Source organism: Theobroma cacao, chromosome 3 (genome assembly GCF_000208745.1).
Source record: "Theobroma cacao cultivar B97-61/B2 chromosome 3, Criollo_cocoa_genome_V2, whole genome shotgun sequence".
In the NCBI taxonomy this organism is placed as follows: Eukaryota; Viridiplantae; Streptophyta; class Magnoliopsida; order Malvales; family Malvaceae; genus Theobroma; species Theobroma cacao.
Window position 1 is genome coordinate 33,252,808 of NC_030852.1, and position 22,013 is coordinate 33,274,820.

The 22,013-nt window shown below is 34.4% G+C and overlaps 2 protein-coding genes across 3 annotated transcripts; one reads left to right on the forward strand and one right to left on the reverse strand.

Annotated features, from left to right (window-relative positions):
• Window positions 1,606-9,498, forward strand: LOC18606364 (SNARE-interacting protein KEULE). Its single transcript, XM_018117296.1, has 21 exons — window positions 1,606-1,833; window positions 2,812-2,870; window positions 2,996-3,077; window positions 3,256-3,334; window positions 3,835-3,885; window positions 3,989-4,085; window positions 4,292-4,324; window positions 4,545-4,670; window positions 4,743-4,931; window positions 5,024-5,107; window positions 5,196-5,294; window positions 5,557-5,633; window positions 6,009-6,105; window positions 6,709-6,834; window positions 6,914-7,009; window positions 7,174-7,293; window positions 7,410-7,487; window positions 8,554-8,744; window positions 8,930-9,020; window positions 9,117-9,206; window positions 9,293-9,498. The coding sequence occupies exons 1-21, from the start codon at window positions 1,761-1,763 to the stop codon at window positions 9,344-9,346; spliced, it is 1,992 nt and encodes a 663-aa protein (XP_017972785.1). The 5' UTR covers window positions 1,606-1,760; the 3' UTR covers window positions 9,347-9,498.
• LOC18606365 (deoxyribodipyrimidine photo-lyase) lies at window positions 9,658-13,161 on the reverse strand. Of its 2 annotated transcripts, none has more exons than XM_007039929.2 (9): window positions 12,684-13,161; window positions 11,958-12,298; window positions 11,637-11,877; window positions 11,376-11,464; window positions 11,264-11,300; window positions 11,017-11,075; window positions 10,529-10,610; window positions 10,370-10,441; window positions 9,658-10,107 (listed from the first exon to the last, which is right to left on the reverse strand). In XM_007039929.2, exons 1-9 carry the CDS (start codon window positions 13,005-13,007, stop codon window positions 9,934-9,936), a joined length of 1,419 nt encoding a protein of 472 aa, XP_007039991.2. In that variant the 5' UTR covers window positions 13,008-13,161; the 3' UTR covers window positions 9,658-9,933. The 2 variants fall into 2 exon arrangements, with proteins under 2 accessions (XP_007039991.2, XP_007039989.2); XM_007039927.2 differs by having other exon boundaries at window positions 11,376-11,533; window positions 12,684-13,160.

The following is a 22,013-nucleotide window of genomic DNA, read 5'->3' on the forward strand; positions in this document are numbered from 1 at the left end:
GCATTCAATGAAATCTTACCTGGAGAGTGCTGCCATTACACAAGCAGCAAAAACGCCCTCTCAGAACCCAGACTTTCCTAACCCATGTCCATTAAGTCAAGCTAAGACTTTCCTAAGCTCTTTTACCCTTAAAAGTTACACAAGTTTACCAAATTTGTTCATAATGGAAAAATAAAAAGAAGAGAAGAAGATGATGGAGTTGGAGAGGGTAAAAGAAGAGGAGAACAAGAAAAACATTGAGAGGCAGTTGGAGAGACAAAAAAAATTATTATTTATGTTTTTTTAAAAAATTATTAATATTTAATTTTATATGTTTTTTTTTCAGTTTTAATTTTAATTTTTAAAATTTAAAAAAAAATTAATTTTACCTCATTAATGAAGTGATACATTTTGATGACTTGACAATGTATTAAAACTATACAGTATTAGTGCATTAAATATAAATCCATGAATATTTATTTCTTTGAGTTTCTCTTAATTGATTCTTTTACTTCTTTTTTTTTATTTTGTAAAATAAAAATATTAACTAAACGAAAACTTTTATTTTTCTTTTGTTTTGGACGTTGGCTCTGGAGACCTTTATAGGTCAAAATACTTACAGTAGGAAATGGGCTTCTGCTCCAATGAGGACTTTTTTCTCGGGGGCTTTAGCCAGCTAAAAATATGGGCCCATTTAGGGAAGACCAATGTGAGAAGTGGCCCATTAAAAGCATATATAAAAAACTTTACTAATTTTGAGGTTAAACCCAAAAATAAAAAATAAAAAAGGTTGACATTTATTTAACCTTAGTTTTTTAATCCAGATTCCGCGCCTCCAACTTTATTAGTATAATTATGTATTTAGCCTTGCATAAGTCAAGTCGCCCTTGTACAACTTGCATGAACTGTATTAATTAAACAATAGAATGAATAAATTAAATAACATTTTTTTAAATTTTTCTCCTTTGGATTATATCTCCATGTATAATGAATTCCCTACCAAGTCAGATATGCCCCAACAATTTTTACTCGGACAAACATTGTTCATGGCCCGACCCAAAACAAATCAGAGACCAACAAAACTTCTTATACAATATATATAATATGGCATGTGACTAAATGACATGAGATTTTAATAGCATAAAATTGGAAGTTTCTATGACAGTTGTAAATCGAAACTTGTTATTGACTAAAACAACATAAAAAGGTTAAAGCAAAATGAAACACGCATTTTAATCAGAGTAGAAGCCTCTTTTCTTTATATATATATATATATAATTAATAAGAAAACAACAATAGATCATTTCCAAAGGGGTAAATATCGTAAAACCGAAGAAATCATGAAATTTCCGAACAAGGAAATACAATTACGATCCTATTCATTACGTCAATATGAAATAGATGGAGAGCAAGGTTATAGACGTAATTTTACTCCACGTCGACCACAGTCCATGACCTTTCCCAGGTCCGAGACGGAAACGGGATGTTCTTTTCGCCGTTTCAACATTTGTCTACAGTCAACACGTCACAGGAAATTGAAAATTACATAAAAGAAAAAAAGAAAGAAAATATTTCTTAACAATAATTTCCCTTTTCCCCTTTTTTATTTTTTTTTCTGAATAATTAACTTCCAATTGAAGAAAGAAAAAGAAAGGGAAAATAACAGCTCCATTTCCTTCCTCCTCTCTTTTTCCCTTTCTATCTGCTTTGATTACTCCACGATCTCTATCTCTCCGGTTCTCCTTTTTACTGGATCGGTTAATCGGAGATTTTGAAAGACGATGTCGTATTCAGATTCCGACTCTTCCTCTGGCGCCGGCGACTACAAGAATTTCAGGCAAATCAGCCGTGAAAGTAACTATTCTCTTCTCTCCTTCTCTCTTTACTTTAAGTTTCTTGTTCAATTTGGATTAAATTTAATTAATATTTCTCTAATCATTTTGATAATGATCTTTCTCGTTTGATAATCGTTAGTAATTCTTTGAAGTTAATCGTGAAATTCAACTGAATTTATTCGTGATTAAGTTGTCAGTTAAGTTGATAATATTCTCAACGACTATTTCAGCAACTAACATTTTCAGACTCGACTGAAGTTTATGCTTTTTAGGAAGCCTCTGCTTTTTGATAAGAAATTTATTTCAAAAGGAAGAAGGGAGAAAACGATAAACGTGATCTTTCCATAACTAATCTGCATGACTGATTGTATTTTTTACATTTTTTTTATTTTGATGCACAAAACACGACTGAAAAAATGCGAAATGACCTCGACATTCAACAATGCTAACTGAAAAACCAAAATCAGTGCTATGACTGTGTTTCTGCATTATTTGCATCTTCCTTTTTGTCGATTAGAACTATTGTAAGAATGACATTTCTGATGACTAGAAGAGAAACTTTTTGTACGAGCTATAGTTGATTGTACCGTATAGGACTCTCTCGTTTGCTTTCTGATATGAAATTATCCAAAATAGGTATGAGAAATATGAAGAAAAAGAAGAAGTTAAAAACAGTTGAGAATTGTGCTTATTGTGAAAGTTTAGGGATCTTTTGACTAGTGTAATCAAGGTGTGCAAGGTGCTGGTCAGTAAGAGCACGTCACTGCCCTTAGGCAAGGTGGTTTTAGTAAGGCACACGAGTTTTATACCTAGGGCTTCATCTAGCGTTTACTATACCTTTTTTTTTTTTGGTTATTTATTAAAACCAAGGTTATCTTCTTATATGGAGTTTGGTTTTATTTTTTATCAATAGCTTGATGTATCTCTCTGGCATGATCTTATTGCTGACTGATTTTGGGTAGTCGAACTGATTAATGATATATATTGGATGTATTAGGATTATTATATGAAATGCTTCGTTCAGCAAAAACGAGGGACTCAAAATCAACTTGGAAGGTATGTTGATCATGTTGTGATTTTATTTTTTGTTATCTATTGGCTGGCATCTGTTCTGTTTGTGCTGTTTATCAGTTGCTAGAAATTCTGTTCTTATTTCTCATGTTGTTCAATCTTCTAAGTAGGTGCTCATCATGGACAAAGTTACAGTTAAGATAATGTCTTACTCTTGTAAGATGGCCGACATCACATCAGAAGGAGTTTCTTGTAAGCTGAGCTTCATATTTTATCTTTTATTTTGTCTACTGTTGCGTAAAAATTGATCTAACAGGGTGGAGAATGAAATAATGAACAAGCTGCACTAGGGACATCATCATCTTAAATTTTGAAGGATCTTTCTTTTTTTCTTTTCTGTAAGTTTAGTGATTCTGGTTTTGTTTTGCAGTGGTAGAAGACATATACAGACGTAGGCAGCCATTGCCATCAATGGATGCTATATACTTTATTCAACCAACCAAAGAGAAGTAATATATTTTCCCTTTAATGAGTTTCACTTATTAAGTTACTCTTTAGCTGTGGAGGTATTTTCCCTTTTGGGCTGGGGTTTTGTGTGGGGATTGCATTGTATTCTTTTTTTTTTTTATCTTTTGTCATACTTATTTTGTATTTACAGGAGCATAAAAAATTATCCACTTTTCAACAGTTGCAGACACCATGTTGAGCATTTTCCCTTGTTATGCATACATTTATAACTTGTCTACCTATTTGCTAGATGGCCTCAAGTCATCCTTCCAAAATCAGAAATTAACCTCGTTGAAGCCTTATTTTATTCTACTTTTTACTTAAATTCCCATTTAGCGTAGATGTATGCATTAATATATGTTTTTTGCACAAGATTTAGTTCTGTTAATCAGTTTCAAAAGAATCATTAATGTGATATGTATATGCTAAAATGTCAGATAATCCTATTTCTCTTGTGGTTTTTCCTCTCACCCTTTATATCTTCACTTATTTACTTTTGCAGTGTTGTTATGTTCTTGTCAGACATGTCTGGAAGGACACCCTTATATAAGAAGTATGTGAAAGACTTTTACTTAGAATGTGTGTGGTTATATCTTCTGAATTCAGAGTCAATTGCAGCTTCTGATATGTATATGTTTTTGTTTGGTATGTGGAAGGGCATTTGTTTACTTCAGTTCACCTATTTCAAGAGAATTGGTTGCTTATGTAAAGAAGGATTCAAGTGTCTTGCCTCGCATAGGTGCATTGAGTGAGGTTAGTTTGCTTGCTGTGGTGCTTTTTTATTATTTGACTTGTGGTGAATTTATTTGTAGATTGGCCATTGTGCTTGAAGCAATCTGCATCCAATAAATTACTCACAATGTTTTCTCTTTTTCTTTTCTGTCTGTCCTTTTTTTTTTTATTATTATTGAATTTTCAGTAGGTGCTGATTTTTTTTTTTTTTGTGATGGCATATGCAGATGAACTTAGAGTACTTTGCGATAGATGGCCAGGTATATGATTTCATATAACCATTCATGTTTCCTATCTTGGGAAGAAGATTTGAGTTTTAAGCTAGGTTTCTCATGGCATACGATCAAGCTTATATGTTTCTTTATCTCTATCTAGTTTGAGCTTATATGACAAACTTTGTCTGATTAGTTGTTTTTTCCAATTGATGGTAATGGCTTATCAGCACTGTCATTATGTTCACTTTGATTTTTATCACCACAGGGTTTCATCACTGATAATGGGAAGGCTCTAGAGGACCTTTTCGGTGATGAGGAAAATACTCGCAAAGGTGATGCGTGTTTGAATGTGATGGCCACCCGCGTTGCTACAGTTTTTGCTTCATTAAGGGTATATGCCACGGTTTTTGAATCTTGATTCTTTAATGTATTGAAAAGTTTCTGAGATGTGTTTATTTGTCAGGAGTTTCCTTTGGTGCGCTACCGGGCTGCCAAGTCTCTTGATCCAATGACCATGACTACTTTCCGTGATCTAATTCCCACCAAGCTTGCAGCTGGAATCTGGAATTGTCTTATGAAATATAAATCAATTCCTAACTTCCCTCAGAAGGAAACATGCGAGTTGCTCATTCTCGATAGATCTATAGATCAGGTTTGCATGTTAATGTTGGTTGTAAGCTAATGAAATGTGCATTGCATACTTGTCCAATTTGCTTACGATAAATGGATAATTTACATATCTAGATTGCTCCTGTCATACATGAGTGGACTTATGATGCCATGTGCCATGATTTACTGAATATGGAGGGGAATAAATATGTGCATGAGGTATGTTCCGTCATTAGATTATGTGTGTTCTCTTGAATTCACTGCAATTTTTTTTTTTTTTTGTATATTAAGCAAATATACTGTATAGGTTCCAAGCAAAACAGGAGGCCCTCCTGAGAAAAAGGAGGTTCTTTTGGAGGAGCATGATCCAATATGGGTGGAGCTTCGGCATGCACATATAGCAGATGTAAGTATGGTGCTTTTATACCTTGTATACACAGAAGTAATTCTATGTTGCTCTGACTCTTCATTTCCCTTACCCATGTTGGACTCTTATCAGACATGTCAAATTGGACATGGATATGAGGTCTTGACTGCCAAATATAAGGAAAAAATTTAACAAAATTGAATGCACCTATGTCAGACCCATACCCATGTCCAGTACTCCTGAATCTGAGCAAAATAGCACTTAGTATTGAATGCTAATTGACCCTTGGGTGTATTCTTAGGCTAGTGAGCGGTTGCATGATAAGATGACCAATTTCGTATCAAAGAATAAAGCTGCACAACTTCAACATGGTTCAAGGTTGGTGTAAATGTTGTTTTTACTTTACTTTATTCATGATATGCATGAAAATTCTAGGGAATATACGGTCTTCTCACCTGGCACCTTCTGATTGTTTCATCATTGTTGAAAAAATGAAAAAGTTATTCATCATTTGATCCATTTTGTAGAAAATTGTTTCAACGGATTTTGAAAACTCTATCATATGGTTCTGTTATTCGTTATTTAATTATAGAATTGCCAAGTAGTTACTGATACTGAAATGCAACTGCTGAAAGATTGAGTGAAATATTTTACATATGAGGAAGCTATATATGTTGTGCCTAGTGAATGTATTTGGATTTTTAGCTATGTCACCAATCACTTCTCTCACCTTAAAATTCTACATATTTATAGAGATGGCGGTGAACTCTCAACAAGGGAGTTGCAAAAAATGGTTCAAGCTTTGCCACAATACAGTGAACAAATTGACAAGCTCTCCCTTCACGTAGAGGTTAGCTTCTTGTCTGTGTGAAAGCATGAAATTATTTGCCACAGATTTCTACCCTCAACTCTCTGTTGCAAAGAGAAGAAGCTATCTATTTTTGTTATTCTTCTCTATGGTACCAGCCTTTTTTATTCCTTTGAATGATCAGATTCTTTGCCATACTTTCATTTAATTTCTAGATACTACTTTTTGATACTTATGTTTAGCTTTGTAGCACCATTATTACTATTATATTATATTTCCTCAGTCTGATATCCAATTTTCATTAATTCAAAATAAGTGAAGCAAACATTTTAAATCTTTGGATGATTCATGGGAATTTTCATTTTTTTTTTTGTTGTTCAAGCTCTGCATGTTTTACCAGACTGATACTATCTCTTTCTGTTGACATGATTAGACACTTAACTTATAATTTACCTTCTATTAATGTCTAAAAGCAGCCAATATTTGCCTAAATAAGATGGAGGTTAATGTTTCAATCTTCATGTGTAACTAACCAATTTCAGATGTATGAACTATGATATTTGATAACTGAAAGAAATGTACCTCATTATCAAAGATATATTATAGGCTCCATTACTTCATGCAGATTTGGTTTTATAATTGCAGATTGCTGGAAAAATCAACAGAATGATCAGGGATCAAGGGCTTCGAGAGCTTGGGCAACTGCAGCAAGACCTTGTTTTTGGTGATGCAGGAATGAAGGATGTAATTAAATTTTTGACTACAAATGAGGTAAGAAATTTCACTAGTATAAATGGGTATATTCTACTTTGTCAATGTTTCTAAAAACTATAAATACCACTTTTTGCAGGAAGCATCTCGTGAAAATAAGTTGCGCTTGTTAATGATTCTTGCAGCCATTTACCCTGAGAAGTTTGAGGGCGAGAAGGGTCTTAATTTGATGAAGGTTGCTACATTTTATCTCATTTTTTTCTTTCTGTTTCATCCCCTCCCTCCCTTCCTCCCTTCCTACTCCTACAGGATTACAACACTGTTCTGTTCCTTTAGGGATTTGAGTTCAAGCAGATTTCTAATTATGTTTCTCCAAACTGATGCTTTAATTTCTTTCAGTTAGCAAAATTACCACCTGACGATATGAATGCTGTGAATAATATGAGATTGCTTGCGCCGTCATCAGATGCCAAAAAAAGTTCAGCGGGGGCTTTTTCTTTGAAGTTTGATATTCATAAGGTAAATATTTTTCTAGTCCAAAATCTGCTTATGATGGTTGTTCTGGTGTTGCTATTTGCTAATAAACATGGGTTCTTTTTCTTCTTTCTCTGCTCCTTTGCTCATGAATCTGCCAGAAGAAGCGTGCAGCTAGGAAAGATCGTAGTGGTGAGCAAGAAACCTGGCAATTATCACGCTTTTACCCTATAATAGAGGTATGTTTAGACTTAGGTTCGTTCTTTAGGGAACATTTCATTTTATATTGGTGACTGGCATAATATCTGCCCTTTAGAATAACTTAGATGTTATATCTTGTTTTGAACAATTAATGATGTACTATCATTTGATATTTTTGGGGAAGTTCATGTTTTGGAGGCATTGGTGGGAAAACTATCATTTTTTATGTATGCTGGTTTTTGTTTATGAGAATGATCCAACCTTCTTTTTGTATTTAGTTTTATACCAAGTCCAAACCTCCAAAATATTACATAACAACTAATAGTACATCTCAACTCAACTCAATTAAGTCCTGATTCCAAGTTTTATTTTTTTAAAGAGGTCTATTATTTTCCATGTATTTCCAAATCTTTAAGCAGTTTTCTTATCTCCTTCTCGGCGCATTAGAGAGTTGACTAAATTCTCCGTTTAGTTGTAAGTTACTAAGTTACTGCCTTAGGATTTTAAAAATTTCTCAGCTTCAACTTAAGAGAATGAGATCTCTGAGTCACTCTTTGTTGATGGCATCTGTTTTTTAACACACAAATCATTGAGCTGATTTCGAAGTGATTCAGGTTTGCATTAGCTTATAGTTAGTATTATATTGTTAAGGAGAAAGTTTGAGTTTTCAATTAAATATATGTGATAAAATGCAATTATAAGCCAGGGTAGCTGTGCCATAATCTTTTTCTAAGTCCTGTATTGTTTTTAAATATGACCATGATGTTGGATACTTGAGAAGATACAACAGTACTACATGGAATTTCAAACCAATTTAATATTGCTCTTTTTTTTCCTTATCCTTCAACTTTTTGGTTCTTATAGGGAGTAAAATGAAGCATAGGATTCACTCTTATTGTGAGAAGGATTTTATGTTAATTCATTGGTAATAACTAAGCTTCACTGAGTGATTATTATTGCAATTGTCTTGTCATATAGTTACTCCTACATCTTGCAACAACTTATTCAAGAGGTAAAAAGATAGTGTTGCAACTTTGCATCTATCATTATAAGAGTTCCTGGCAGAATGGATGGCTAATACATGTTAATTGTTTTCCATTTTAGGAGCTTGTTGAAAAACTTAGCAAAGGAGAACTATCAAAGGATGATTATCCTTGCATGAATGATCCTAGTCCGACTTTCCATGGCACGTCTCAAGCTGCATCTATACATGAAGCTCCAGTTGCTCATTCCATGAGATCGAGGAGGACACCAACGTGGGCTCGGCCTCGGGGCTCAGACGATGGGTATTCAAGGTCCTGACCATATACCTAGCAATTACCTTTATATTCATTCTCCTCGCGTGCTGTATCAATCAACCGTGATGTATGACTGTTGTAATCCATCAATTCCATTGTCAGAACTGGCATGCATTATCCTAGTGCTTTGTTATCCTTTATGCTATTTCAATTTTAATGTTTGTTTTCCCACTTTATCTCAGTGATTCGGTACTAAAACATGCGTCCAGTGATTTTAAGAAGATGGGCAAACGCATTTTTGTGTTTATTGTAGGTGGAGCTACAAGATCTGAGGTATAAAAATTTTATGATCTGTCTCCAAGACCATGAGGTTATATGATGATTGCCATTTCTGATACTTTGATCTCCCGAAATGTTCTTCATGTACAGCTAAGAGTGTGTCACAAGCTTACTGGAAAGTTGAACAGGGAAGTTGTGTTAGGCTCAACAAGTCTAGATGATCCTCCACAGTTTATCACAGTATTAATTTTTCCAATACCTATGATTTTCTCTTTCAACTTTACAGAATTCTTGGAAAGCTAACTTGGTATTGCCATGATCTGCAGAAACTGAAGCTGCTGACAGCACATGAACTCTCCTTGGATGATCTGCAGATATAAACCGGGGGGGGGGGGGGGGTTAGGAAGCTCCATCCTGATTTGTAAACATAGATATGTCATTTTATTAATACCCATTTTTTGGCATTCAATGGAAAATATCTGCCTCTTGATTGTAGTGGCCATGCCCTTTGTGATCAGCGTCGCAATTTTTTCGTGGCTCTTCTTTCTGGTTGTGTATCGTAACTGATGTGGCGGAAGCCACCAAAATTCACGTGTACAATATTAGTGTAATTGATAGGGGAACAACTCACTGGGTTCTGAAATTTAAACATAGTGAAAGCCTTAACTGAATCTTTTATGAAAGCCACCTCTGATGAGAAAAGATTTCTGATGCAGCTAAGGTTCACCCTTGAACAAATCTTTGGTACAACCGATGATATGCAGAGATCAACGATTTGTTAAAAGTTTTAACAATTACGGGGACGGCAATGCCTTGCACGTCATCCAAAATACATGGGTTAGTTGGATATAGGTGTGGAATTTAATTCTAATCTAAACCAATGTCACCATTGGGAGTATCCAACTCCTTCCAGGACGAACATTCAGGCGGAGTGGAAAACCTAGAAACCGAATTTCGCAGATGTTAATTAACGGCGTAGCTGTTTCGTCGTTTGACTGAGCTGGCTCTGTGCTTTTCTCTTGTTAGTTTCACCCACTAGCCTCTTGATGTATGCAATGTATCCATCAACATCGAATTTCCTTTTGCATCCAGCATAGTTCATATACCGTATTTTCCCAAAAACAGGTCGCTCTCGCCATCCCTGAAGACCCATATGAAAATTAGGCTGGCATGAGAAATATTTTTATTCATAATCAATTTCTCTTTTTCCAAACAAAGAAACCATGCTTTTCTAATTCCTACTTCTTTTCATTTCCAGATCTACATTAAAGCCTTTTTAACTGCATTGGTTTGATATTTCCGAACCAAATGAAATCTTGTCCAAATGACCAAAGCCACCTTTACCTAAGATAATAATACTCTAATCAACGATAGGACACATAACTTAAACCATAAAGACAAACCTGGTCATGCACGCCACAAATTGACCACATGCAACCAACATAACCATTTGGATCTCTCCCATCTATTTCATACTGCAATTAAGAGTTCATGTCAATAAAGAAGATGGCACTTTTGTACTAACATCTTGTTAGCAAAATATAGCATTTTACTTAATTTACCTTGTCATTCAGGTATATGCATATTTCAATGGCCTCTTTAGGTCCCTTTGTCCACTCAAGAATCTTTTTAGCCCAGTACATACTGCTCATGATTTTGAAGTTCTCAACAAGGGGATTATTATTAACAATAAAACTTAAAGAATATGAGCTACATAAATCAAGCAATGCTTACTTTAGTCATACTGAGAAACCCAGGAAAAACATAAAGGCACATGTAAGTCTAAAAGAGTGGCTGTTGATTCCTATAAATAACAATGAATGCATTAAAGATGTTTAACTTTCAGGACATGCTGCATGTTTACTCCGCTAATCTGCTTCCCTCAAAATTTATCCTGCCCATTGACTGATTTTGTAGTGCCTTCCAGTTTTATCTTATTATTGGATTCATTGCTAACTCTTATCCATGTCAAATAACAGAGAGCAAGAATGCAAACAACATTCTCAACTTGAAAAGAAGAAAATGTTAAATTCATTGTGAAGTCACTTGCCGCATAAAACCATGCATCTTTCCAAAGTGAACCATCTCCAGCTGCGAAGCATTCCAGAGCTGAAAGTTGTGATACAATAAATAAAAAATTAGATATGACAACAGGGATGAGCAAAGAGCTTGCTTACTTGAAATTCACTTTATGCATTATCTCATAAAGCCAAAAAAATGATCCGCAATATATATATATATATGGAAACTTTCAAAGTGAACCATGTAATTCAAATTTTCACCAACAATTTGCTTACAGGATCAGCTGTTTGTGCCTTTTCCAATTGCTCCATCCTACACATTCAACAGGCATTTGAGCTTCACTCAGCAAAATATAGACAATATTGCACTACACAGAATAACACTCACGTGTAAACATGTTCTCGCTTATCAGAGGCATGGTCCATCAAGGTCTTCCGTGCCCATTCCCACGCCCCCTCTAATGAATCGTAATGAGGCTGATAATAGCAAAAGTTATCAGCTAGTTCTCTGCGAATGATTAACTCCTCTAGAAAGGTATCAACTGCCTTCAGAGTAGTAAGTAGATGAAAAATTAAACCATACATCAGATGTAACAAACAACTAGCAAAACGAAGCCACAGGATGATTTAAGATTCAACTGCAACAAACCTGAGCATGAAGTTTTCGAAATCTATGTGCCTCTAAGGCACATCTCTGTGCAGAAATCTGCCCAAAATGAAGATATGGGGACAGACAAGAAAGAGCTCTGGGTTTTAAAGGAATATTCCGATCTGTAGAATAATTCTTCAACCTTTTTGTCAAGAATCCATCTTTGGTTCCCATCAATACTTCCATTGCTGCAATTTCTCCTGGTTCACACCATTCAATTTCAGGTACTTCTGCCCCTTTCCTAGCCACAGGAAAATCAGCATTACAAAACCAAATACTCTCAACTCAATTCCACACCCACTTATAGATAAAATATCTAACCTCAAAACATCGGCAATGACACTGTCCCAATCAATCAACTGATTCATTGCATCCCATTTCTTGTTTGGCGGTTGCAGTGTAGGAAAGTCAGTTAAGTACTCGGGAAGCAGTTTATTTATTTTACCCCTTATCGTCTTAGCACTATACTCCAACTTATGTGATGCAACCCAAACAGGAACTATATTGTGGGCATCAACCTCATGTATGGTCACTGAATCACTCACCTTCTCACAAATTTCATCTTTACATTTTCGAATCTGCCTTAACGGTGAGAAATCTGTAACCAAAAGTGAAGCCCCACATTCTTCAAGAAACTTCGGTATTGTTTCTTCAGCCTCTCCCTAAAAATTCAGCACACAGAAATAGCTAAGTTTTGGTACCTAGCAGAAAAACATAGTATTTCACAGGCTTCTATTCTCATTAAGCAAGAACAATGCTAATAAAGTCATCCATTTCAGACAATTTTTCATACGTTTCATTGAATGAACAATCCCTACACAAACTAAACCACGATTAATAGCATCACTTAACTAATATAACTTTCAAAATTTCACCTTTTCCTTGAACATTCAAACAAATTGGTACCCATAATTCCAATAAGAGTTTCTTCTTTGTGAACACTTTCTTCTAAATACGACCATAATTGTAAAACCCAAAGGAAAAAGAGGAAAAAAAGCAAATACAAAACATAGGTTATCTTCAAATGCAAAAAAAAAAAAAACTTACTTGAAAGAAAAAAAAGGGTATCTGAAGAATGTCTTGAATACTTCTTTGCAGTTGACTTAAACCCTTCAACATGAACCCTAGATGCCTTGCTTTAGCCCCCAAGAATTGATCAAAAAGATTGAAAGCTACAGACACAGGCACATTTGCCTTGTTGGCTTGATCAACGGCGTGTATCAAAGCCCAGTTGTCTTTTAACCGTTGATCTCTAAACATCCAGTACACCACGGGACCTTTTTTCAATGGCTGTGACCCTTCCTTCAGGACCCGGATCCGACCCGGGGGTAGAGATTTTGGTTCGGTTGATGGTGAAGATAGAGAAGCCATGAAGAGGGTGAAGAGAAAGCGAAGCGAAGGGCCTTTACTACAGTGCGCCAGAGAGGGGAGGGCGTAGGTTAACAAAGCGGGGGTTTGAGGAAGAAGAGAAATTGGAGGGAAGCAGGCAACCAGAAACAGTTGAAGGTTGTGGTTTTGAAATGAGATACATGGACCAGTTTAAAACTTGACACGTTTCAGGAACCCATTTGATTTTTTATTTTATTTTATGGGCTGTTGTAGTGGCGGCCCAAGAAAGTTCCCTATTCCTTTCGAGCTTCCACTTTATGAGTTTTTGCTTCAAGATGAAGTTAAAATATTCGTATGGTTTTTGCTCGCAAGACATACCACTAATCGGAAGTGGAGCTCATGTCCAATATGTTGATGTCTTCCCCTCATAACACCCCACAAATGATATGCCAAGGTCCCAAAATTAAACGCACCAACACTACTTTGAATTTATGAATTTGGGTTCTCTTATCTATTTCTAGTTCATGCATTTTCTTCTCCAGCTAGTAGTAGAGCGATCAAACGGATCTCTTCGTCGTAAACTCTTCATCTTCAATGAAAGCGATGTCCTTAACTAGCACTGCAACTCTAAATCTGAAGGCTGCTGTAAAAGAATAATGGCGGTACCACTGCCGCAGAAATTAAAAAAAGTAATGATACTGCATAGCTGAGCATGGCATTCACAGCCCCACACATACAGCTCACGGCAATGAAATGAGAGAGAGAAATTCATATGTTTGGCTAACATTACTGCTGGGTGCTCCCAACTTTGTCTTCATCTTTGTTTAGTCGGTTGGACTTTCGGTTTTTAATGTTGTCACTTGTCAAGCATTCAGCTTAGATGTAAGACAGATTTCAACTTGGGTAAATTGGCGAGAAACAATTCAATTTTTTACATGATAACCTATTTTGAATGATTTGATGAAAGCGGTTAAAGTGTGGGTTTCTATTGTTGACTAAAAAGGCGGATTCATGAATAAAACCTGATTCTTGAGCTTCACCGCTAAAGATCTCATGCTTTTAGGTGCCTGCATTTATATTTAGACATATAGCTTTCAGTCACATTCAAATTGCTAGATATTTCTCAAGCCTGTCCACATTTGATCTTCTTGTCGGTTGCACTTGGGCTTGAGAGGTTTTTCAAAATCATTCTTGATTCCTTCGATGAAACGAAATCATGATTCGTGGATACTATTTACAGTTATTATTTTAGTTTCTGTTCTTTTGTCTGCTTTGCTTTCTGGTTTCTCTTGTTAGATTCACTGTCAGTTTTCCCTTGACTAAAAACCACCGAGTCCTGAATTAATTAGCAGATGATGGATTTATTGACGAGTTCATCTTTCATGATTGCCAATTACCTGCAGACCCCGCCCCGCCGATTAAGAGGCAGCATGGAGCGTTGGAGTTACTGTAAAATGTTGGGAGCATTCGAAACTTAAGATTAAGCTGTTGTCTTGTCTGGGGGATTACTTTCACCTCAGAGTTTGCCAGGAAACAGTCAAAAGCTTTTTAGTCCATGGAAGAATTATGAGATTTAGGTGGAAATGTGTCTCCACAACTTTTCCCTGTTGGTGATATTTTCATTAAGCCATTTTAATTTCCGGGTATTGACTTGTATGAATAGGGACCATTAGAAACTGTCTTTGTTCATCTGATATACGTAGGATACAGCCTTCAATGCTCCAAAGTCTACACATAGCCAAACTTTCTCTGCATTTGTTCATTTTTCTTATACAGAAACGTAATTAGCCATCAATCTAGTTTTCCCCCGACTCATTATTGATGTCTACCTTGAAGCAAACGAAGTCATAAATCATAATTCACCCCATCTTCTGTGGAATTCCTGAAGAAAGTGAAAGTACGTACTATACCATTTACGAGGAAAGCAGCAGGACTTGGTTCTACTTATTTCCTAGTTGGGCTTTATTCTCGGGTTCCAGTATTCATATTTTGGTTAATTTCCTTGCTCCTTTCCTGTTCGATGCCGATAAAACCCCCGAACCCGAAAACAACACAGCTAAGGTCACATCATCAAAATTGTCAGATAAGGTCGTTGCTAAATGACCACTCTGTTGAAACTCTTGAAAGTGCTCCTAAGTCCTGTCAGATTTAAACTAGATAGAGATTATGTTCCTTCCCCTGGTAATCCTATAGGGTGTTGAAACTCAAGGCAACCTACCAACACTAAACTACAACGAGTCAAAAATGTTGGGCTTATTATGCTCCTGAAGACAAAAATATGGTGATACAGATAGGTTGTGTTAATGAAGGTGTTGTTTAAAGTAATCTCTTTGTCTCCATCACGTTCGAAAGCCAGCCTGCTTGCCGAGAGTAGTATTCACAGTTACTCGCAGCTCATAAAACTATAGAATATCAGGAAAACATGAAAGAAAGATTTACATGATACTTAAAACCTTTCATCGTAGTCGAAAATCATCAGTATCTCCAAAGAAGAATGAACTTCACGTGTGGCCCCGAAACTGTTTGTGACCAATGACCAAACTAGATGGATATTAGTTTCTCAAGAAGACAGAAGAATATTGCATAATTACATTCTGTTGACACTGAAATGTGAAATGATCATTTTCTGAACATCTTGAATGACTCAGTCCATCTCAAGTTCAATTTGTTAATTCAACACCAGCAAACCCTGCAGGAACTGGTCTCTTTCTGCAGCTGCAAGGGCCAGACAGATATTGTTCCGTCTCTAAACACCCATACGTTATCTTAAGTAACTCCCAACACAAAATTTGTGGGCCTTAGCTTTTCAAGATTAATCTGTCAATAAAGAAGCTTCCAATGCATTGGCATTTATACAGTGAAGGCCTAAATAACATGAAGCTGAATGTGAACATATATCTGCATGGCTATTGATTGATTTTACCACCTTCCAAATTAAACTCATATCTTCTCCAGTTACTCCCAACAAAAACTTTTTGGTCTGTGGTTGTACACAAAATAAGATATGTTGGTTGTTGTATTGATAAACGAAGACATTAATCTTTACAATCGGCTTTAGCAAGAAATGACTGATATATCTCAGCTGGAAAGATGCCCTGAGTCATAGATTTAAAAGCCTAGATGTCAAGCTTGAGAGTTGTTGTGACGCAAATCCGAAGGACATAAAGTAATAGTAAAAAGAAAAGAAAAAGAACCCACATAAAGCGAATTGTTGACTTTCCGCAAAGAATATTGTGCATCGTATCCTAACAAGTTGAGCAAACCAGAAGCAATGTCTTCGAGGAAAATCCAACTTCTAGTATTCCACTTTTTCCCATAAACCAAACAAGCCAAAAAAAAAATTGGGGAAATTAGTGGCAATGGCTGGCAGTCTTTAGAGTATAATATTGAACGCTTCTCCTTGTTATGTCTGCTGGTTGCTTCTGCCCCATGTGAGGACATGAAGCTTTCATGGCTTTTTTGTTTTATTTTTATTTTTAACCTTCAAAAAGTGAGCCCATGATTAAAGAATTTGACCCTCATGATACACATTTTGTCCTTAAATTCCAAGTCACGAAACTTTGTTTTCAAATTAAATATGATATTCTGATGGTTAGATTATGAGAACAAAAAGGCCCTCCCTTTTTCTTTCTTTCTTTTTTTTTTTTCTCTTCCTGCTCTTTTATGCACAAACAAACCATTATAATAGTCACCCCTTTCAATCCCTTGTCCATGTCTAATTTAACATTCGTTTGGCCCTCGACTATAATCATTTTTGAATTATTCTTCTAATTTTTCAAAAGGAGAATTCATGAATCATGGAAAAACCCAATTTCAGTGCCCCAATCAACGCATAAATTTTTACCCACATCACAAAAGTCTGCTAATCATTGGAAAAGTATTTCCATTTTTGTGCCAAACATGGAAATTTGAGTAATTTTTACATGAACTCCACATATTATTTCTTCACTAAGTTTTAACTGAAAGTACATAGTTGCCTTGATTGCTAGCTGTTATTGTACTTATCAAACCGGGTTTAATGCCGATGACATATTGTTATATATGCTAATTCACTTTGCTTGTATGCTAATCTTCTTTTTATTTTATTACTATTAAAATTTAAAGGTATTTTTTAGTTGTTACAAGTTGCTTAATCTAAAAGAGTATATAACTAAAAGAAATCAAATCAATTCCGATGGAGCAGAAGAATCCATAAGAATCTCCTACACATTTTGTGGCTTAACTATATCCGCCACTTTCACCAAATAAATTAATGCTTTTCTTTTTGTTTTTTAATCTTTTTCATTTTAAAATTCTGCAACTCCTACTTTCTTTTTGTTTGTGTCTAGTCACATGTAACACATTATTAGTAAATAAATTACCCCCAATTGGCGTAATGTGGAGAAATTAAAAACAATAAAGAAAATGAAATGACTTAAAAGTAATTAAGCCAATCTAATCAAATTTCGTTTGATGTAAGCAAGCCAATGAACTAGGAATATACGTACCCACCAAATCTTATTTTCGAGATTTTATACAGTACTTAGCAATGATCAATGGTTCAACTCTTTGTCACAACCCGGCATATCAGTCTCTATGAAATGATGAATCTGCCCTCGTAAAAGGAATTTCAACTTGAGATACAAAGGGTAGCTTCGACTGTTGGGTGCTTTAAGGGATATGTAGGTCTAAGTCTAAGGAAAATCATGGGTGCCCAAATCCTAGCCCTCAATGGAATTTGTATATATAGGCACCCATACAAATAATTATACTCTTTAAAGAAGGAATAATCAAATGAAAGCAAGATTGACCGCTTGAAAAGTAGGGGAGAAAAAAAAATAAAGAAAGAGTAAAATAAGAGGTTCTCAATCAAATAATGCTAATTGGAGATTTGCCCCACAAGACCAACAAAGCCAAAACACCAAGCACTTTTCAACACACCCCATTAAACAAGTCATGGAACCCACTTTCCTAGCTACTATTAAGTAAATTTAAACTATTCTTTTTCTTTCTCTTACTTTTCTATTTAATATTTGAATTTTTATGGACCGTTTTCCGTGAGCCAATTAATTATAGTAGTTCGCTTAGTGAAGCTAAAACTAAAATTAATTGAAATAAAACACCTATCGTACATATATTTATGTTTGATTAATTAATGTTGTACAACTAATTAAGTAAATATGGACCACAAGAAGACGGTTAAGAAATTTAATTAAAATGGAAATAAGTGGAAAAAAGGGCAATGATTCCGTTCGTTGTAGTTTTAACTGAAACTCTTTTTTGTTTATGGTATAAACAACTCCAATCCACCATGTGATATGAGTATTGTGGCAGTAGATTCCAAACTTGGAACCAGTCGGATGCTAACACGTGCTGCTGTGTTTAGACACGTGGGTAATCGATACGTGTGGCACGCCAAGATGTAAAAATGAAAATAATAATATTTACATAAGTGGTTAAGGTTAAATGTAATGGTTGAAACGATTGTCCCCGTGAAACTACTTGAGATACTTGGTCTCATACGTTAGGGACAGAATGATGAGTCTCTTTAATTTTAGCACATTCAAGATAATCAACAATATTCTCTTTGAAATCATTCTTGTTTTCTTCACCTAATTAATTAAAGTCCCCTTTGAACAACTTGTTTCCTTAACCGCACATGATTTCAATTTAACTTCTACCTTTTGCGCAAAATTAACGGCATTCACAAAATTAGGTATTCTCTACGTACGTTGTGCGTGAATACAAGTTTTTTTGTGCCTGTTTAATGTTTCACGTGTTTTATTAAATTTTCTTTTGTTACATTTTATATAATTTTACATTACGTATTTAATAAATTTTTTATTTTTTATTTTTATTTTAAAATTATTTATTTTTATATTATTTTTTAATTCTTAATTAATAATATAAATTTAGACATATAACATAAAATTATAAAAAAAACTCCAAACGAAACATCAAAATAATTGTAATTTTGTTGTGATAATGTAGCAAAATCTCATTAATTTTATTTGAAGACTCGCAATCTTTGATATTTGTTGCAAGAAATTTCACAAAAACAAAAAGCATCTTAATTCTCTATACTTACATGATATTCATTATTTTTCACATATGTATATATATTGTGTGTGTGTATATATATACATATATATATATTTTATAATTAAAAAAAAATCGAATTCTATTATCTAAATAAAAATAATATATCAANATATATATTTTATAATTAAAAAAAAAATCGAATTCTATTATCTAAATAAAAAATAATATATCAACTAATGAATCGAATGTTCAAGTGTTGCATTATATATATATATATATATGATAAACATCAAATATTTAATTTATAAAATCATAATATATTTGTTTTTAAAGTTTATACTATTATTTTGTCATTATTTATATTTTTTTTTTTCAAATTTTAAATCATTTTACACAATATTATAGAAAGCACTTAGTAATCTTGGTCACAAATATGTCAAAAAAATAGCCAATTTCGTGGTATTAAAAAAGATAAAAAAAAATGCTCGAGGTAATTATAAGTATTTTATAATTAAAATTAAATAGAAAATATTTGAAAAATCCAAAAAACAATTGAGAATAATTAATGATAGTAAAAGTGACGTAAGGTTTTCCAGGAAAGCGTTACGTCAAGAGTACGGACATTGACCAATGAGATCCAGCTCCCATGAATCATCATCCAAACACAGTAGTTGACCACGTGACCAAGGAAAAGAATATGTTCAAGTCTTTTTTTAGTTGCGTCAAGGTTGTAATTGTCAGTTTCGAATTTGTCTGAACCCTCCCCTCCCTCGACTCTCCCCTCTCTCCACTCGCTTCGTTTTGATTTTGCCAAGGCACTACCAGACAAACAACAAGCAACGACCGATGGGGTCTCCCAATTTTTTTTTTTTAAAAAAAACGTCCCTCCAAACTCCTAACCCATCTGGGGGTTGAGGTGGGGGCCCCCACTTTAAACCATCGTGCCGACAGTCAATATCTGATGTTAATTTTATCATCAAAACCGTACACGTGGCCCTATCCAAGCCTTGAACGGCATTGATGCGGCTCATCTCTCATCACCAGTTTGGGTTTTCCGAAATCATGATGGTTCGAATCAAAGACATAATTGTGTTTGCCCATGGACCCTACCGTACGAACGGGAGCATTATACAATGCCCATGATTGTGACACGTGCCTCTTTTCTCGAACCCCCCTAATTATGCGCAACACAAACCAAAGCTTGTTGCCCAGTTGTATTTCCATTAAAACACAGCGTTTTTGTCTTTGATTTTGAATGTAAGAAATTGTACCACCACCGGTTTTATTTCATTTTATGTTGAGTAATTTTGTGGTCCAAAATTCTAGCACCAATTTTGGGACAACAAATTTTATTCTTCCCCTTTCCCTCTATTTTTTTTTTTTTTGCTTTTAAAATAGTACATAATTGATTAATGTGAGTTGTTTATGATGTGACACGTATTATTTTAATGTCTAAATTTTCAAAAGGTTCGTAATGTACGTGTGTTTCCAATTGGATAACTGAGATCTAAGAGTTGACAACTTAAAGTTTGTTTTAAAGAGTGTGAGCTGTGATTCAGAACTAAAACTTACTAAGCTTTGAAAAACATGTTATGCACATTTAACGACTTGGACACATCTCTGTCAAGAGTTAATCTTATATTCACATATTAATTTGCCCTATTTTCCTCCTCTCTTTTTTTTTTTTAAAGAAAGAAAACTTCTCATTTTATAATGCTTTAATTCCTTGAAGTTTTGCTTAGAATACAAATGATAAACATGGGTTTTCTTGTTTGAATTTCCAGAGTGTTTGACTTTTATGGGTTGAAAATATGAAATGACTGAGCACTTTTTTGTTGTTGATGTAATGCAAAATCAGTGATCTTGACCTTTCTTGAATAATGTCATTCCAAAATTTTAGAAATGATAGAAAGTGCAGTCCTCTTTTTTCTTTTTTTTTTTGGGTTGTAAGGCTTTTTATCATTTGAAAAGAGGGGGAGAAACAAGGATCATAGTTTAGTTGCCACACTTCCATTAGTCCCTTCAACGATTTATTCTTGCCCACTGACCATGGTTCATTTACAATTTAATTTAAAAATTTCATCACATTTAATTGAATGAATAATGATTTATATACTATACTGTTTACTTATTTTACTCTTCATCAAATTTAATTTTAATCATTTTAATTCGTACGATAAGATTTGATTATAGATTTTAAAATTAAAGTCTGCATTGAAAAACATATACAAATATTTAAAATTAAGATTTAGGTGAGAGGTAGAGCGTAAACAAATATCATCCCTAATGAATTCTTTGCCACCTTTGAAATTTGTGTATAAATTTGAATCTTATACTTAATACCCATATGTAAATCAATTTTTTTTTTTCAAAAAAAAAACGAAGATTCTGACCATTTCCTTATGAACTTAATATTTAATGAGAGTATAAGTTAGGACCACAAAAAGCAAGTAATTTTCATATGGTGACAGATAAAGACATAAATTAACCAAAGTTAAGGGTCTGGTAAAAAGAAGCATAAAGAGGTAAGACTTTTTGGCAGCATAGAGTGTAGGACACTCTAATTTACTCAAAAATAAAAGGGAGAAATGAGAAAGAATGGTATCCCATGTGAATTAACAGTGAAAGGTATAGTATTTTATATCTTTTTAAACTTCATGGGTGAACTCGATTGGCAGTGAGCTGACTTCTTTGAAACAATACATATAAATATAGGGTGGTCCATGACCATGCCATCTTCGGTCATAATAAACATACAAATTTAGACTTTAGCAATGCATGGTAAAGCACACATTTTTAGAATATTTAGCATTCACGTTGGTCTCAAGTAGTATTTATATTTAAGAACCCCTCTCTCTCTCTCTCTCTATCGGGACCTTACTCTATATGTTATTTGTGATTAAGATTGGAAATATANTAACCCTACCTCTCTCTCTCTCTCTATCGGGACCTTACTCTATATGTTATTTGTGATTAAGATTGGAAATATAAAAAAAAAAACAAATTGCTTTCTAATTCAGAGTCAAA

Excerpts from the sequence above, each read along its gene's own strand:
- LOC18606365 (XM_007039927.2), bottom strand. The coding sequence starts at position 13,007 with ATGGCTTCTCTATCTTCACCATCAACCGAACCAAAATCTCTACCCCCG. Across the intron at positions 11,301-11,375 it reads AAGCGAGAACATGTTTACAC|GATGGAGCAATTGGAAAAGG; the intron begins GTGAGTGTTATT and ends TTGAATGTGTAG. Across the intron at positions 10,108-10,369 it reads TTTGTGGCGTGCATGACCAG|GGATGGCGAGAGCGACCTGT; the intron begins GTTTGTCTTTAT and ends ATGGGTCTTCAG.
- LOC18606364 (XM_018117296.1), top strand. The coding sequence starts at position 1,761 with ATGTCGTATTCAGATTCCGACTCTTCCTCTGGCGCCGGCGACTACAAG. Across the intron at positions 3,078-3,255 it reads CACATCAGAAGGAGTTTCTT|TGGTAGAAGACATATACAGA; the intron begins GTAAGCTGAGCT and ends TTTGTTTTGCAG. Across the intron at positions 9,207-9,292 it reads ATCCTCCACAGTTTATCACA|AAACTGAAGCTGCTGACAGC; the intron begins GTATTAATTTTT and ends CATGATCTGCAG.